Below are 16,931 nucleotides of genomic sequence, written 5' to 3'. Positions count from 1 at the left end.
TTCGTTGATAAAAGACTTTCCAATTTAATAAGAAAAACTTGAACAGCCCAGGTAATGTTACCAGGACTTTGTGAAGTAAAGGCAAACAACTCCTGGACACACATAAAAAAGATGAATTTTCCTGTTACTTAAAACATTCATCTACCTCTGCCCTGCTGCTGTGGGTTGTGCCCCAGATCTATTCATTGGAGTCCCAATCCCTTATTTGGCAATTAGGGTCACTGCTGGTATAATTAGTCAAGATGAAGTCATTAGTGTAGGCACTAGTTTCATATGATTGGTGGCTTAACCAAGGGGACACTGGGGCATAGACACACATACAGGACACTATGTGAAGATGGGGGCAGAAACGGAGGTGGTCCTTCTGTAGACAAGGAATGCCAAAGGTCTTTGCAAATTATCAGAAGCTTTGAAAGAGTGGTACGTATCTGTCCACAGAAGGAGCCCATTCTGCTGCCCTGCAGAACTGTGAGACTATAATCAGTTGTTTAAGCCACTTGGTAACAGCAACTGAACAGAATGTGTATTTTAACAATATTCACTAAGGGATCTCTTTGCAAGTTAAAGTAATGGTAAGGGCGAATCCCATCACCATTGATCTATTTTATAAAAATAAAAGAGGAAAGAAGAAAGAGAGTGAAAGGGGAAAGCAGGGAGAGGGAGGAAAGGAGGGAAAGGACTAGAAAGGCATTAAACAGATCAGACACATCACTTAAAACATTTTTGGAGAAAAATCAACTTTCGCTGTGGACTATAAACTCTGCTGTTATATGTTTGCCAAACTGTTTGCCCTAAAGATTGCTTACTTGTTTTATATTAACTTGATGGCTTAATTCCAGTTTTGGAGGGGAGTTGGGAGCAACAGTTAACCCAAAAAATGTCACCATGGTGATCTCTTTCTGAATGAAGTCCAATATGAAGACACAAGTTGTGATTTCATTTTCTTCCAAGGCACACATACAAATTTATACAAGGAGAAATTCACATATTTTTACAGCTCTCAAATCTGGCTTTTCTCTCAGAATCTAGTTTCCATGTCTGCCATGGCCTCCGTCAGGGGAGGTTGGTTTGAGTGCTATGATGAACTGTAACCAGCAGAGCAATATCGCAAGAGCCTCAGGTTAGGACACAGCTGGAAATGGTCTCAGTCTATCACTGTCCTTGCAAAAGTATCCAGAGTAGATGCGGGTGGGGGTGGGGTTGGAGGTTGTTGCAAGAATCCTAACTTTTGAATTTCCTTGTTTTCTCCTCTAAATTAAACATTTCTTATTGATGTTTTAATAAGTGGGGTAATATTAGTTTAAAATTTCTAGCTGGGGGCTAGTGGACTACATCTGTAATCCTAGCTACTCTGGATACTGAGATCTGAGGATCATGGTTCCAAGTCAGCCCAGACAGACAAATCCGAGATACTCCCAATTAGGCAGCAAAAAGCCAAGTGGAACTATTACCCCCTGTGCCCCCCCCAAAAAAAAGATCTAAGAGGGAGCACTAGACTCTGAGAACAAGCTCCAGTATTAGCACCAAACAAACAAACAAGATTCTGGAGATATTAATGTTGAAAATAAGAGAAAACAGTACTTTTAAATTTACACAGAACATTTGTAATTTGTGGCTTACTTGTGAAAGACTTACTTGTGAATGAATATAAAAGACTACTTTGTTGACTTTCATTACTTTTTAAAATTTAGCATATTAAATGGGTAATCCTATCCAGGATTCAAAATTTGAAGAGTACAAAAGAATATGCAAAGAAAATCCCTGCGATTGTCCAGTTGCCCTGGGAGCAAGGCTTCTGTTCACGTCTTACTCTCAGAACAAGGACAAGGGAATCAAATGGGAAGAAAAGGCCTTAGAACCCAGATGCCTTACCTGGTCACTCCACCACGTCACGGCCACATGCAGGCTATAGTCACAGCAGACTTTGGGGTCCGCCCAGCTTCGCCAGGTCTCAAAGGCCTCGAGGAGGGAGCAGCCTTTCTGAGGAATGGCGAAATCAATAATCATGGTGGTGCCTCCTGCCAGAGCAGCCTGCGAGCACAGAAGTTCAGACAGCGACCATCAATCTCTGTGTATGCCATTTATCACAGAGAGTACCGTGCATTTGTGAGTGTTTTGGTAGAACTGACGAGTCTTGGAGATCACACAAAAATGCTGCCTGCTTAAAAGACCTAGAGGGCCACAAATACACTGTTTATAAGTTAGTGTGAAGTACTAAAGCTACTAGAATCACCTTTGCAAAAAGAACAAAATTTCTGATCAGATGAAAATAGTGGAGGTGGAGCTATGGTCAAATGGTAGAGTCACTTGCCTTGAGCAACAAGAAGGCCAGGGCTTAGGTACTGAGCTCAAGCCCCAAGACCAACACACACACACACACACAGACACACACACACACAGACACACACACACACAGACACACACACACACAGACACACACACACACAGACACACACACACAGACACACACACACAGACACACACACACAGACACACACACACAGACACACACACACAGACACACACACACAGACACACACACACAGACACACACACACACAAACAACACACACACACACACACACACACACACACACACACACACACCCCTGGTGAAAAGGGTTTTGATTCCAAGAAAATAGTGAGGACTACAAAGAAAATTAAAATGGGAAAGTGGAAAAGACTCAAACACTTTATTTTTGCTATTATAAGATGACTTTATATTGGGATCCATCTTGGTAGACTGTATCTCACCACTGCCCTGTGATTCACCCAGAACCCCAGGAACCCCCCAGGGTTATAGCCTGGGCTCCATCCTCTAAAGCCGCGGGAAGCTCCATCTTTGATTTACACCTGTGCCCTCCCTCTGATCTCCTTGCTCCAGGCCTGGCTCAGATCCTTCTTATCTTTCACCTTGATTTTTTAAATGGCTTCTTGTCTTATCTTTCTAGTTCTGCTTTCACCAGCCCCCAGGCACATCTTCTTGAAAGAGCCAGAAATAGACTACTGGATTCAAAAGGTTTAAGGGAAGAAGAGTGGAGGAGTGTAACTTTGTCAATGGGACAAAGTTACAAATAGATGGGAGGAATAGATTCTGGAATCATGATATTTGGTAGGATGACTGTAGGTCAAAACAAATGAGTGACTTGAGTAAGAGTATGAGGTATGAGGCCCTGAGTTCAAGATATTAGCAGTACCAATATGAAAGAAAGAAAGAAAGACCTGCTGATATATTACATTATAGCTAATTTAAAAACCATTATTAAAACAAGTGTCGTCAACTAATTATTTAAATTGATTTTGTTTAAACTAAAACCACAAGGTGGTTAATGTGATTTTAATTGTTGTCGCTGAAGGAAACCACCAATTCTGCAGTTTGGGGCAGGGACCCCGGGGGCTTACTGGTGCCTGAGCACAAAGCTGTGATTCCACACTCATTAGCTATCCTGCCCTGTGCAACTTCTCAACCTGTGTGTGCCTTTCACTTCTCATCTGCACAAGGAGGATGATCATTGCATCTAGGCCCCAGGCCAGTTGGGAGGATGAGTTGGGGATGAAGTACAACACATACTTGGCCCTGACTATGACTCATGGCAGATACATACTAAGCTTCACTTCATGGTGCACCAAGGCCTTTGTGTCATCCTCAGAGAACTGAGAAACTTCCACTTTTCAGGTACCATCTCATCTCATTGCCTGAAATGTGCCTATGTGACTACACAGAAGGAGTATCACCAGGCAGTGCTCCACAGTCTCTAGCCATATCCCTCACCACCCCCCACAGCCCTGCCGGGTAGCCAGTGAGCCACACTGAGTAGCACACCAGCTTCAATCTCCCTCCTCCTTCCTGCATACGTATACGTTTTTCCCCCTAAGAAACTTGGCCCCACTTTGATTCATTTTGTTCTTTATAAGTAATCTCATTTCTTTGTTCAAGAGTCTACACTTTTGTCTCCCCTGTTAAACAGCCTTGCCTTCTATGCAGAGCAACATTTCTTTGCATTTCCTAAGATTTCATTCTGGTATAATGATAACATTAGAAAAAAAGACCTGAGGTTTTGTACTTTTAGTTGAGGACAGATTAATCTTCTCATCTTCTTTCTTCTTCAAGTGTATTCACAGGGCGACACAGACAGCCCTGGAGGGATTCTATTTCTAAAGGAATGTATTGGAGGTTTTTTGATGGTAGTAGGATTGAACACAGGGCCCCACCATGGTCACGCCTCTCGCCTCCTTTGCTTTTACTTTGTATACTGGGCAGTGTCTCACAATTTTGCCTTCAGAGCCTTGAACTGAAAGCCTCTTGAGTACCTCGAATGTGGACTACATCATAATAAATATTTTTTATTTACTAATTTTTAAAAGGTCTCTCACATTCGGTCATTATACATGGAGTGAAAGAAGCAGGTGGGGGTGTACTCATATGCATAAATAATTTTAATGAAACTGTTGGATCGTAACAGCAGCAAATCTAGTTCTGTAATAAACAGTAAAGAAATTGATCAGGAAGATAAATTTTCTGAGCTTCCTAGGAGAAGTACAGAAAAAGAAAAACCCACTGGGAATTCAGAGGACAGAAAGATCAAGTCTGAGATCCAAGGATACTTGGATTTAAATGACAAGTAGGCCAAACACGTGGAATTTGCTGATTATTATGGCCTATGTATGGCATAGCGAGCACTTACCATGCGCCAAGAACTACTCTGGGTTTTGGCATGATTTACTCATCATCAGCTCTGCGGTATTTTTATCCCTGCTTTAGAGTGGGGGAAACTAAGCAGAGAGGTCATTACAAGTACTTGGCCACAGTCTCACAGCTAATGGGGCAAAGCAAAGTAAGAATCATCAGATTGCAGAGCCTGTGTTTCCAGAAGGAAAAAAAATGATTCAAGAGAGACTCTAAGAATTGGCCCCTGAAAAGGGGTCAAAAGTTCATCATTAGCCAGGAGCTGGTGGCTCATGCTTGTAATCCTACCTTGAGGAGGCTGAGATTTGAGGACTCAATGGTTCAAAGCCAGCCCACACAAGAAAGTCCATGAGACTCTTATCTCTAATTAGCCAGCACAAAGCTGCAAGTGGAAGTGTAGCTCAAGTGGTAGAGTGCCAGCCTAGAGGGCAACATCTAAAGTGCAGTGCCCAGGCATTAAGTTCAAGGCCCAGTACTAACACACACACACACACACACACACACAAGCTCAGCTTTGAGGCCACAGGGTATCATATAAAGGGGTGGTGCCCAGTGCAGGAAGTCAGGGCAGGGTGATGGTTATTTGTAGGGCTGAAGATAGCCAGATGAGCCTTGATGTCTGAGAAAATGGCAACTGAGTGCACAGCGGAGGAGCCCCACCAATGGATGTTTAGAAAGATCTAGAGTACAGTGATATTCACAAGGAGGAAGCTCAGAAGCCATCAAGGATGAGAGAAAGAAGTAGGAGAGAGCTTAGAGGATCCCGAGCTTGTCAGAGAGCCAGGGAGAAAGAAGCAGGACATGGCTGCATAGGTCACAATCACATATTCCAGAACATATGGACAGCACAACAGTGGAACAGTGCCAAGCGAACATTCCAGTGGCAGTTTCTGCATGGTATTATTTTAGGTGCTTTTATTTTCCTTTAGTTAAGCTTTATTTTCAATATCTGCTAAATTTTCTATTAAAAAGTGTGACTTCTGTTGCTCTTGCCTATATCCTAGCTACTCAGAGGGCTGAAATCTGAGGATCATGATTTGAAGCCAGCTGGGGCAGAAAAGTCCACACAAGACTTGCTTCTCCAATTAACCAGCAGAAAGCTAGAAATGGGGGTGTGACTCAAGTGGTAGATCACCAGCCTTGAGTAAAAAGAGCCAGGTGAGAACCAGAAGCTCTGAGTTCAGATCCTACTATCAGTACAAAAAAGCATGACCTTCATAAGAAAAAAATAAGCCTTTTACACACATGTGGCCTAAAGACGTACAACATGTAATTGTACTTGTGTGTATTATGTATTAAGTAGACTAAAGATAATCTTAGTAGACAGAAGATGCGATAGTCAAATGTGGGTGTGGTTGTATTTATCTGTAATCCTACACTTGGGAAGCTAAAGCAGGAGGGTGGTGAGCTAGAGGCTAGTTTCAGCTATATAGTGAGACCCTGACTCAGAAAAACACCACCACCACAAGACAGGCTGGGATATATAGCTCAAGCAACAGCGTCACTGCCTCACAAGGGCTCTGCATTCAATAATGCTAATATCTATAAAGATGATGGTGACAGGTCATCTTTAAGCTCTTGAATAAGATCAAGTATTTATACTTTACCTTCATAATTAGTGAGAAATATGAAAGAGAAAGGAGAGAAACAGACTTTTATTTAGGGGTTCCCCCCCTTCTTTCTTGTTTTTCTCCTCTCTACTCTTCTGCTTTGCTCTCCCAGCCTGGGAATCTGGGAATGAATTGAGAAACTCTAGTGAAGAGCAACGAAGAGCCAGGGCTGGGCTTCTGAATTGCTACCTGGACTCTTAAAGGATTCTCTTTGTTTCTTTGCCAGTGATTGATTTCTTTCCCTTTCTATTTGTTATTTAGCTTAACAAAATGATTTTATCTATTTGGCTCAAAATCAGTGTTCAGTTCCTACTTTTTTTTGATTGTTCTCCATTGAGAAACTTTCCAGTTTATCCTCTGTTGGGTAGCTATGCTGTACCCAAATCAATGGAACTTCAATCATGATAAACTCTATCCAACAGTGAGTCATCACATTATACAATTACACATTATACATCACATTATTCTTTTATTGAAGAATGAATGAGCTTGTAAACCAGTATTGAAAATATCCTAAGAACTTTCCTCTTTCTTATGGTGTCATTACATTTTATTTTTAAGTTCATTCTCAAACAAGGGATTTTGTTTCACTAAAATCCAGTCCATCAACAATCCTCCTTATGGCTACTGCCAACATTCTCCATGTCCCATGAACTTACTCTGTGCCCTTATTGTCACCCATGGATTAACTAAAAGCAGAAGAACTTGGATTCTCTTCTCTTATAGTTTCTTGAAGTCTTGTAGTTCCAGGAAGCACTGCTCTTCTCTATAGCATCCCCAAGGAGATGAAGAGCAGAGCCTTGCAGAATAGATGCCCCTCCCAAAGTAGAGAAGAACAATTACCTACAATGTCGAGGCTGCATCCTGGTGCAGGAAGAACTACCTAATACAAATCAGATTCCTCCCTTTAATAATGGCAGCAATGACTTCTCTCCAGAATCAGACTGAGATCATTAATGATCAACTAGGCCTCAGTTTGCCTAGGACTGTTTAACTATAGACAGCTCTCATCTCCTGACCTAATTCTTCCTCTATTTAAGACTAGAGCTCATCCCATGGTTTCCCTCATTTGCAATAATTAGTATAGTCTAGGCTAATTTTGTCAGATGAGCAGTAAATCTCAAAAGCTATGTACAAATGACGATATAAGATGATGCTAAGTGAAATGAACCCCAAGATATGGACACAAGGTTTTTCTTTGTTGTTGTTGTTTTTACTATGTGATGCTTTTGTTTCTTTTGTATGTTCTTCCTATGGTATATCCCCTGTTGTCACTGTACTTGATTTTGGTACACTGAGTCTTGTATATAAATTTGTCTAATCTGGGGAGGGGAAGGGGAATAACAAAACACTGAAATAGGACACAGGATGACCCATTACAACAATGATGCTCACAAAACACTATGTTGGAAATGAACTTGCCAACTTTGGTGGGGGGGGAGAAGTGAGGGAGGTAGGTAGGGAAGGAAGGGACATTGGGAGAACAACAAAGGAGGGGGTGACAATGCTCGAAAAGAAATGTGCTCATTCATGTAACTGTAACCCCTCTGTACAGCATCTTTACAATAAAATAAAAATTTTAAAAAGAAATAATCACTAAAAAAAAAAGACTAGATCTCATACCTGTACCCTGAGGATGGGCTTAAACACCTACTTTGTTTCTTTCCGTGGTGTGTCTGTGCCACATAATAAATCTCCTTTCTCTGCCTTCCACCACTGGGGAATGGCCAGGCTCAACATGTGAATCCTGGGAGTTGGGCCTCTGGCCTAGTACTGTGGCTACATTCCCTGTACTTCCTTCATCTTCTTTGAATGGATTAGCACAGTGGAGTGAAGAAGAGAGAAGGGCAAGGAAAGAGGAAAGAAGAGAATCTGTCCTAGAATATGCTCCTGAGTAGGTGGAAACTCTACTTCAAGGTCAGAATACTCTTACATACACCTGTCCAACCTCACCTGCCACTTCCTTGTCTTCCTGTTGCTCTTGAAATGAAGAATAATAGTCACACTGCCCAGAAAGTTCTGTGTGGTCTCACGTTTAGCTATCTTCTTAGCTTTCTATCCAGTCATTCTCTGACAACTCATTGCTGGTGTCAGCAATGCTACCCTGTCCTCTCCAATACTCCTGAGTCTTTTCCATCACAGAGAGGGCTCTTGCTATTCTTTTGCTCTTCCTAGGCTAGTGATTCTTCCTCCTCCCACTGGGGTTTGAGTCCAGGGCCCTACACATTAAGCAAGCACAATTTTTTTTTTACTTTTTTGTCAGTTATCGGGCTTGAACTCGGGGCCTGGGCTCTGTCCTTGAGCCTCTTAAAGTGTGCTCAAGGTTAGCGTTCTACCACTTGAGCCACAGTACCACTTTGAACATTTAAAAATTATTATAAAGGTGATTTACAGAGGGGTTTCATTTATATAAGTCAGGTAAAGAATCCATTTCTGTTTGGATATGCCACTCCTCTCTCTCTCCCTCCCTCCCAGTGTTTCCCTCCTGTACCATTTTTTTTAATGTGGGGAAATTTACCTCCTCTCGCAGGCTTAATTGATGTTTTCATCTCCACATGCCCATTACAGTGCTCAGTATATAAATATTCTCATATTTATGAGCATTCAGGGTAAACAAGTAGGGAGGCACTAATTTATCCCAAAGGCATGAACTACAATAATGATAGTTCACTTTTCCAGTAGCAACTGGAAAAACTGTGTAAGTTGTAGATTCTTGGGAAATAGTGTTTCCTAAGAAACAAGATGATTGCTAGCTCTGGCCATGTGGCATCCTGGATGCTCCCATGGTAATATGAAATGAAGACCCTGAGCCCATCTGACTGTCCAGTGCTGTGCACAGACTACCACATGACCAATGCCCACCCAAACTCCAAACAAACCACATTAGTCTACTTCTGGTTCTATGTCTCAAAGAACATCTTCATTCAAAAACGAACTGGTGAAAACAAAAGGTGAAAACTGGTGCCAGTAGCTCATGCCTATAGTCCCAACTATACTTAGGAGGCTGAGATCTGAGGAATATAGTTAAAAGCCAGCCTGAGCAGGAAAGTCTGTGAGACTCTTATTTCCAATAAACTACTAAAAAGCCACAAGTAGAGCTGTAGTTCAAGAAGTAAGTGCTAGTCTTAAGCAAAAAATGTTCATGGATAGTACCCAAGCTCTGAATTCAAGCCCTGGGACTGGAGAACATGCGTACACACGCACACGCATGCACACACACACACACACACGAAACGAAAAGAAAAGAAAAGAAAGGTTGAATTTTATTCAATGAGAAGCTCACTTTTTAAGGTTTTGCTTTTATGTGGGAACAAATCCTCCAGGCTCAGATACTCATGACTGCAACATGAAATTTCTCTACTAGGGAAAATAAAACACAACTGAAAATTTATTCCTGCCTCAATCTGTTACCCGACAAGTGTGAAGAGTTCTCAAAGAGGTACTGAGGTCCAGATGCTGAGAAGTTGCCAAGACTCATTTATCAGCCAAATCACCTGCTCAGAAACAGCTTGGTGATGCAAACCATTACAAAGCTGGTGTCCCATGTAACATGTCACCTGGTCTTTAGTGCCACTCAAAAGCAGACATAATCCAAAGTGAAGTCATAAAGGTCCAGTAGAATGTACATAATTTATTACTATAGACTCAAATTATAGACGGTTTTACCTCCAGCCTCGTTGTCCTGAGGACAGAGACCATGCATGGATTGCATCTCTATAACTCCAGAATTGACTGCAATGCCTGGCATATAGTGGATTTGTTGTTGGGCAAATAAGTGATGGAAATCTACCATCTTGAATCCTGAGCTTGGAGTTGTTTGGTATTACTTGTCAGTTAATAGGTCAAAAATACACTGCAATAGCTTCAGAATTATTTTGACTTGTATATTTAGAGTAATTTTTCTCACAATGAAAAAAATCATATCTAAACTACCTTTGCCGGACAAATGGCAGGTGGGGTCCGGGGAGTTGGGTAGGAGCTGGAAAGTAAAGAGTATGGAGTACTTGAATACGAACACCTTCCTCTGCATGGCCCAAAGGCTAAGTCTGTAATTGTTAAATAGTTATTCAAGGAAAGCATGCAATTACAAATCACCAAGCTTGGAATGTGCATGCTCTTAATACACAAGAGGACAGTTCCAACTTGCTTGTGATTAATGAAATGATCTTTAAAAAAAAGAATAAACAAATTCTTCATTTCCCTACTAAATTGGCATAGACTTGTTTTAAAGCCAGCAACTACCAATAAATAGCCAGGATGTAGTGACATGGGAAATACACAGGAGTAGAAACTGCAAAGAAATCTGAGTGTCTGAAATGTCTATGCTGACTTTCCGACAATCATTGGCCTAGGCATTGCATGCTGCGTGATTTTGAACATAATACGAATCTGAACAATGACTTGCACACCTGGATTCTGTCCCAGCCTTGCTATATACTGGCAATAAAACTAGATACAACTGAAACACCTACCATGGAGAAGTTGTAGTGGAGACATCAGTCTGTGAGGGACAGGAGGGAAAGCAGGAGGGCACTCAGGAGGAAGACTACACTTGTGCCCGGTGTACTGAGTATGAAGTATTCTGGGACACCTAGATTGGGATGTTTGAGGACAGGCAGAAATGAGTCCTGGTCCCCAAGAGCTTCCAAGGCTAGAAAGCACATTGGGGCCACAGCCAGATCTCCAACGACACGTGAAGATGTGGAGAGCATAACGGACAGGTAGAATGACAACATTCATGCCCCCAAAAGAAGGCTTGGAAAGAATACGGAGCAAAATGTATAATCATAGGTGATTCTAACATAACTTTTTATTTTCTTTTTTCCCTAATTCTTTGAATGCATTGAAATAATGAGAATGCCCAATACGTATAATTTGTTCTCTTTAGCTTATATCATTAAAAATATGTTCTCTTAACCCAGTACCTGATGTGGATGTTTGATATCTCTCTTTCAAATAAAGACCTACTTTACATAAGTAATGCAGAGATTGACACAGCAGAAAAAAACTCTTACTATGCAGACAACCATGAGGATGTAGAGAGAAGTTCATACTAGTGACATCTTTTTTCTTTATTTCTCTAATTATTGTGCTTTTATAAGTGTATCAGTATGTGTTGTGAATGTGTGTTGAGTGACTATAATGCTTAAGCATTTAATTAAGGGCTGGATAATAAGTACATATTGTGTGTGTGTGTGTATGTTCACACCAGTCCTGTGGCTTGAATTCAGGGCCTGGGTGGCTGTCACTGAGCTTTCTTTTGCTCAGGGTTAAAGTTCTATCACTTGAGCCACAGTACCACTTCTGGCTTTTTCTGAGTGGTTTACTGGACTTTTCTGCCTGGGCTAGCTTTGAACTGTGATCCTCAGATCTCAGCCTCCTGAGTAGCTAGGATTTCCAGTGTGAGCCACCAGCGCTGGGCTACATATTGTTTTTTACAGTTATTTTTTTCCCTTTGGTGGTATTGGGGTTGACCTCAGAGCCTCATGATCGCTAAGCAGACACTATCACTTGAACCACATACCCAGTTCTTTTTGCTTCTTCATTTTTTTTTTTTTAGATACTGTTTTGCATTTTCACCTAAGGTCAGCCTCTGACAGTGCTGCTCTTATCTATGGTATCCTTGTAGTTAATTTTATGGGCAAGTACCATTCTCTTTGGGTTATTTGGTTGAGATAGAGACTCAATAACATTGTTGCCCTGGCTGGCCTCATCTGGGCCTGCTAACAGCTGGCATTATAAGCAAGAGCTTGATCTAGACTCCGATATTTTAAGAATAGGAAGAAATCTAAAAGTTCATCACCGAACATCTAGCCCATTGTAATGTACTTTCACTGGACTACTATAATATAACTGATACGATACATGCAGCTGACTCATATCTGTCAGCATGTATTAATATTTTTTGTTTTTTACCAGTCCTGGGACTTGAACTCAGGGCCTGGGCACTGTCCCTGGGCTTCTTTTGCTCAAGGCTAGCACTCTACCACTTGAGCCGCTGTCAGCATGCATTAATAACAAATAGAGTAATGAGCTTTATAAAGGAAGCTATAGCATGCTGTCACTTACCTAAAAGTGTGGTCTCATATTTATATCAAGATGAGGCTGGGCTGGCCTGGAACCAAGATCCTCTAACCTCTGACTCTCAAGTAGCCGGGATGACAGGCACGACCATCCCACCTGTATTTTGTTATTTATATAATCTTTGTCCTTTATAGGACTTTTGTTTCTGTTTTATTTATATAACTTTTAACAGTATTTCTTTGAATTGTTTATCCAACCAGTGCCTCATTTCCTAGATAAGGGAATGCTGAGAATCCTGTAAACCAGCTCAGCCACCAAGCTCTTCACTGAAGCCAGCCCTGGAGAGCAACAGCAAAAGGGATTTTGAGGTTCTGAAGCAAAGTCCTTCCAAAAGGTGAGAAAACTCTGCACATACAATCACCGATGTGGCTTAGGTGCATGCCTTGGGAATAGCCACCAAAAAGTTCCAAAGCAAAATATAATTTCCTTCATCAATAATTTTGAGAAATCTGTCCCTAACCAAAAAAAGGGGGGGGGAGGGGGAGATGCTGCATGTCTTTTGTTGGCTTGTTTGTTTTGTTAACAGATGATCCCACTGCCTGTTACCAACACTGCTGGGTTCTCAATATGAGTCCACTTCAGACTATGCACAACTAAATACATCTGTTTGTGTGTGTGCATGCATATATATATATATATATATATATATATATATATATATATATGTGAAACTTGCTGAACTCATAACTTGTGCTCTTTTGTGGTAAAAGCAAAGTCCAAATTCCTTCAAGTTTATCGAATTCACAATTCCCACTGAATTAGAAATTACATTGTCCCTCCTCATGGATATTGAATTATTGGAAGACCACTGTATAGGCCATATTAGAAGAACAAAATGAAATATGATTTCTTTCAAGCAGAATGCAATTTCCATTAGTTATATCAGATAGAAAGCTTTTACCTGTAATTAAGTAAATCCATTACAGGCTTTAAACCAATGTCTGACATGAATTAGATTGACAAAATAAGTAACCTTTGGTTGACCTGTGTTTCATTTTTTAAAATTGGGTCCCATCACAGTCCAGTAATCAATAAACAGAATACCACAAACAATATCCTTTCTATTTGTCAGATATTATAAATGATCAGCCTGGTGCTTGCTGAAAGCAAATAGCTATTGGTTTAACCTTTCAAGGGCCATCTCCTGAAAGCGAGATGTATCAATTTTACTTTATGGCTTTCTGTATATAAGGTACCCTTGGAGATGATGTGACTATAAATGAATGTACCAGTGCCATACTAATATAATACCTGTGATATCTATTTATTTTGATAACCTTAACTGTTTCCAGTTTGGGAAAGGCAAGAGGCTTCTGTATTTGCTGAAGATGACTACTTTATGTTTGAGAAATCCATCTTCCATTAACATGCAATGCATATAGCTTCCTTGTCTATCATTTTTCCCTTTTAAAACATCTGAATACCAGGTGTTTTTCAAAGCCATAGGGCCTAATAGGTAAGAGCTTTATTAACAGAGTCGGATAAGGCCAAATTTGAAAACCTCACTTAGTAAATGTGCACCCTTAGACAGTAACTTGTCTCAATTTCCTTTGTTGCAAAGACAGCTAGTGTCACATGGAGTTGTAGGAAGATTATGTACAACTTAGTGTAATGGCTGGTATGTAGCAGACACTTGATACAATAAATGCTACTTCACCATGTTAATAAGAAAACATTTGGTTATGTTGAAAAACGAACTTTACAACTTTTTTGGGGGGTGGGATGGGAAGGGGAAACAAAGAGGAGGCAATAATGCTTGAGAAGAAATGTACTCATTACCTTGCCCATGTAATTGTAACCCCTCTGTATGGTTTTTTTCACAACAGAAAAAGAAAATACTTGGCAAGTTTCAAGAACCAGTGGAAAACAAAAACACCAATGTGTCTAATTTCTCAAACCAGAGACCCAACAATATCCCTGAGAATTATTGGAAAAACTAGGAAAGAAGTCAAAAGAACTCCATGGTTCCCTCCTTTCAGAACTCAGCCAGCAGGCCAGTGTTCCAGTGCATTTACACTTATTTCCCTAGGGAGTCTCATCTGTTTCTGGAGGAGAGGGGAGGAGGGAGGGTGGAGTCATTATCTCCTGAGATCCAATCAAGTAATTCCCAGGAATTTTGTACTAGCTAAACCAACAGCCTACAACTCTCTGATCTTATCATTTCCTGCTTCAGATCCTAAGGGCACAGAGTAGGCCCTTTTGTTTACAGCTTTGACCATCAGTGAAACTAGAAATGCTAGAGAATCAGCTGATGGATCACATGTTGACAACAGACCATCACTTACCACAAGGGCCACCTTCTCAGGAAGGAACTACACACTTCTCTATGCTAGAACAATTCCAGAAATGGCCAAGGAACAGAAAGTTTCCAACTAGATCTCAACACCATACACCATACAGCTGACCCTGAAAAAGTGAAGGTATGCCCAAGGTAGCACTCCAACTGCTCCTATATCTGGATGGAAACGCAGGTGGGGGCGGAAGAGATCAGAAGGAGAGGAATCTCCGAGGAGGCTGCTGGGCCTGACAATTGAGGGGCAGGAATATCTGCTGCCTATCTTGCAAAAGGGAGTGTTCAAGGGAATACTCAACTATCAGCAAAAAACCAAACAAACAAAACTTACATATACACATATTCACGTACATACACACAATTAAAAATCATAAAGGCAACGCAACAAAACATTGGTGGTAGCCGGGCGCTGGTGGCTCACACCTGTAATCCTAGGCTAAGGAGGCTGAGATCTGAGGATCATGGTTCAAAACCAGCCTGGGCAGGAAAGCCCATAAGACGCTCATCTCCAATAAAACACTCAGAAAACTGGAAGTGGCACTGTGGCTCAAGTGGTAGAGCACTAGCCTTGAGCTGAAGAGCTCAGGGACAGCACCCAGGCCCAGAGTTCAAGCCCCACCAACCCCACCACCACAACAAACAAACATTGGTGGTTGTTTAACAGAAGAATCTTGTAAAGGGACTATTTTTCTTCTTTCTAGTTTTCTGTTATTTTCTACTTATCTATATAATTGTGAGTTGGCCTAACAGTGATCAATTCAAATGCAAACAATGAGTTCACTATGTTTTAGTAGAGGAACAAAGTTTTCTGATTTTGAAAGCAGACAGACAGTAATTGGTCCTCCAAAAAAAGACTGTATTGACCTGAGGAGACCTGTGAATAAGTAACTAGGAAGGCGCGTTCCAAATGCTGGTTTGGGCAGCTTGTCCTCTTGGCGTCAAATCTACCTGTCTTTCTTCTTTCTGTTCAACCTTGGGGTCTGCCATGAAGGACTGGGGAAGGGAAGGAATGGAGAAGACGGGTGAAGAGAGTAAAACGTAAAACGGTTGGAATTCAAGACTAAGTTAAGTAAGGATCATTCCCACTACTCTGGAAGACTGGTCCATCTACTACTGGTCTATGCAGCCTGATTGTGTTCACACTTTAAGGCGACGTTCTCTGGAAACCTCACACCTGCTCCCCAGCCATAGGAAATCAATACATCCTGGGAAGAAGCCATTTCTCTCAAGGCTGCCCAAGGAGCTGAATTAGAGAATGCGGTGGGCGTGGCCTCGAGCTGAGCCGGTGAGCTTTAGCCTGCTGCACCCGCAGAGCTGCCCAGCTGTCAATCTCCCAAGGTCCTCCCATTGCTTCTGGGCAGCCTCCCTCAGCTGGAACCCCGATCTGCCAGGCCTCCCGCACCCTCATTAATGCCCACAGAACTCAGGCTGCCAGGACGGGGATCCGCACGGAGGGCCCTGGGTCCAGCACGGGGAGGAGAGGCGGGACCAGGTCACCAGTTAGGTCTGGAGGGCGTTCATGGATCTGCTGCATTTCTTCCTCCAGGGGCTGGATGGAGATGAGGGCATAGATGCTTTAGTCCACAGTCCCGGCCAGTATCTCCTAAGTGAATAGCTGGGAGGGAGGCCCGGGAGAAATGGCAACAAATAAATTCTAAGCTGGACCTCTGTAATCCTAACTACTCCGGAGGCTGAGATCTGACGATCAGGGTTGTAAGACAGCCAGAGCAGGCAAGTCAGTGGATTCTTATCTCCAATTAACCACAAAAATAAATAAAATTAAGAAAGAAATGGAAGTGGAGCTGTGGCTCAAGTACTAGAAGACCAAATCCTGAGTTCAAGCCCAATACCAAGACAGAGAGAGAGACAGACAGACAGACAGAGACAGAGATTCTATAGATCTTACGGAAGTCCTGTGGACTTGGGCAGAACACCCAGCAGGGGGTTTCAGGCTTGGGGCGGAGGGCACTGATGATAGAAGAGGAGAGAATGCCTCCACCTTGCCAAGTTATCCAAAGGCCGGAGCCCCTGACCGGGACACCCAGGTTGACCTCGGCGTGGCGCACGCGGTGACCCCCTAGATTCCGGCCGGATCCCCCCGACTGCACGGCGGGCGCGGCGGGTACCTTGGTGCCCTGGTAGAAGTCGTCCACGGCCCTGGTGCCCATGAAGGGGAACTGCATGTGCGTGTGCGTGTCGATGCCGCCGGGCAGCACGAGCAGGCCCGCGGCCTCGAGCACCCGCAGCCCCCCAGGCC

The 16,931-nt window shown here is 42.3% G+C and overlaps 1 protein-coding gene across 1 annotated transcript in view; it reads right to left on the bottom strand.

The window, feature by feature from the left end:
• Positions 1–16,931, bottom strand: part of Dpys (dihydropyrimidinase) — a 72,802-nt gene that overhangs the window by 55,737 nt on the left and 134 nt on the right. Inside the window, 2 exon segments of the mRNA XM_013012585.1 lie at positions 1,873–2,031; positions 16,801–16,931. Coding sequence (XP_012868039.1) covers positions 1,873–2,031; positions 16,801–16,931 — 290 coding nt within the window.

The sequence above is a fragment of the Dipodomys ordii genome, unplaced genomic scaffold, assembly GCF_000151885.1.
Source record: "Dipodomys ordii isolate 6190 unplaced genomic scaffold, Dord_2.0 Scaffold17, whole genome shotgun sequence".
Lineage (NCBI taxonomy): Eukaryota > Metazoa > Chordata > Mammalia > Rodentia > Heteromyidae > Dipodomys > Dipodomys ordii.
The sequence above is the reverse complement of the archived record's forward strand: the minus strand, read 5'-3'. Positions and strand labels throughout refer to the sequence as shown.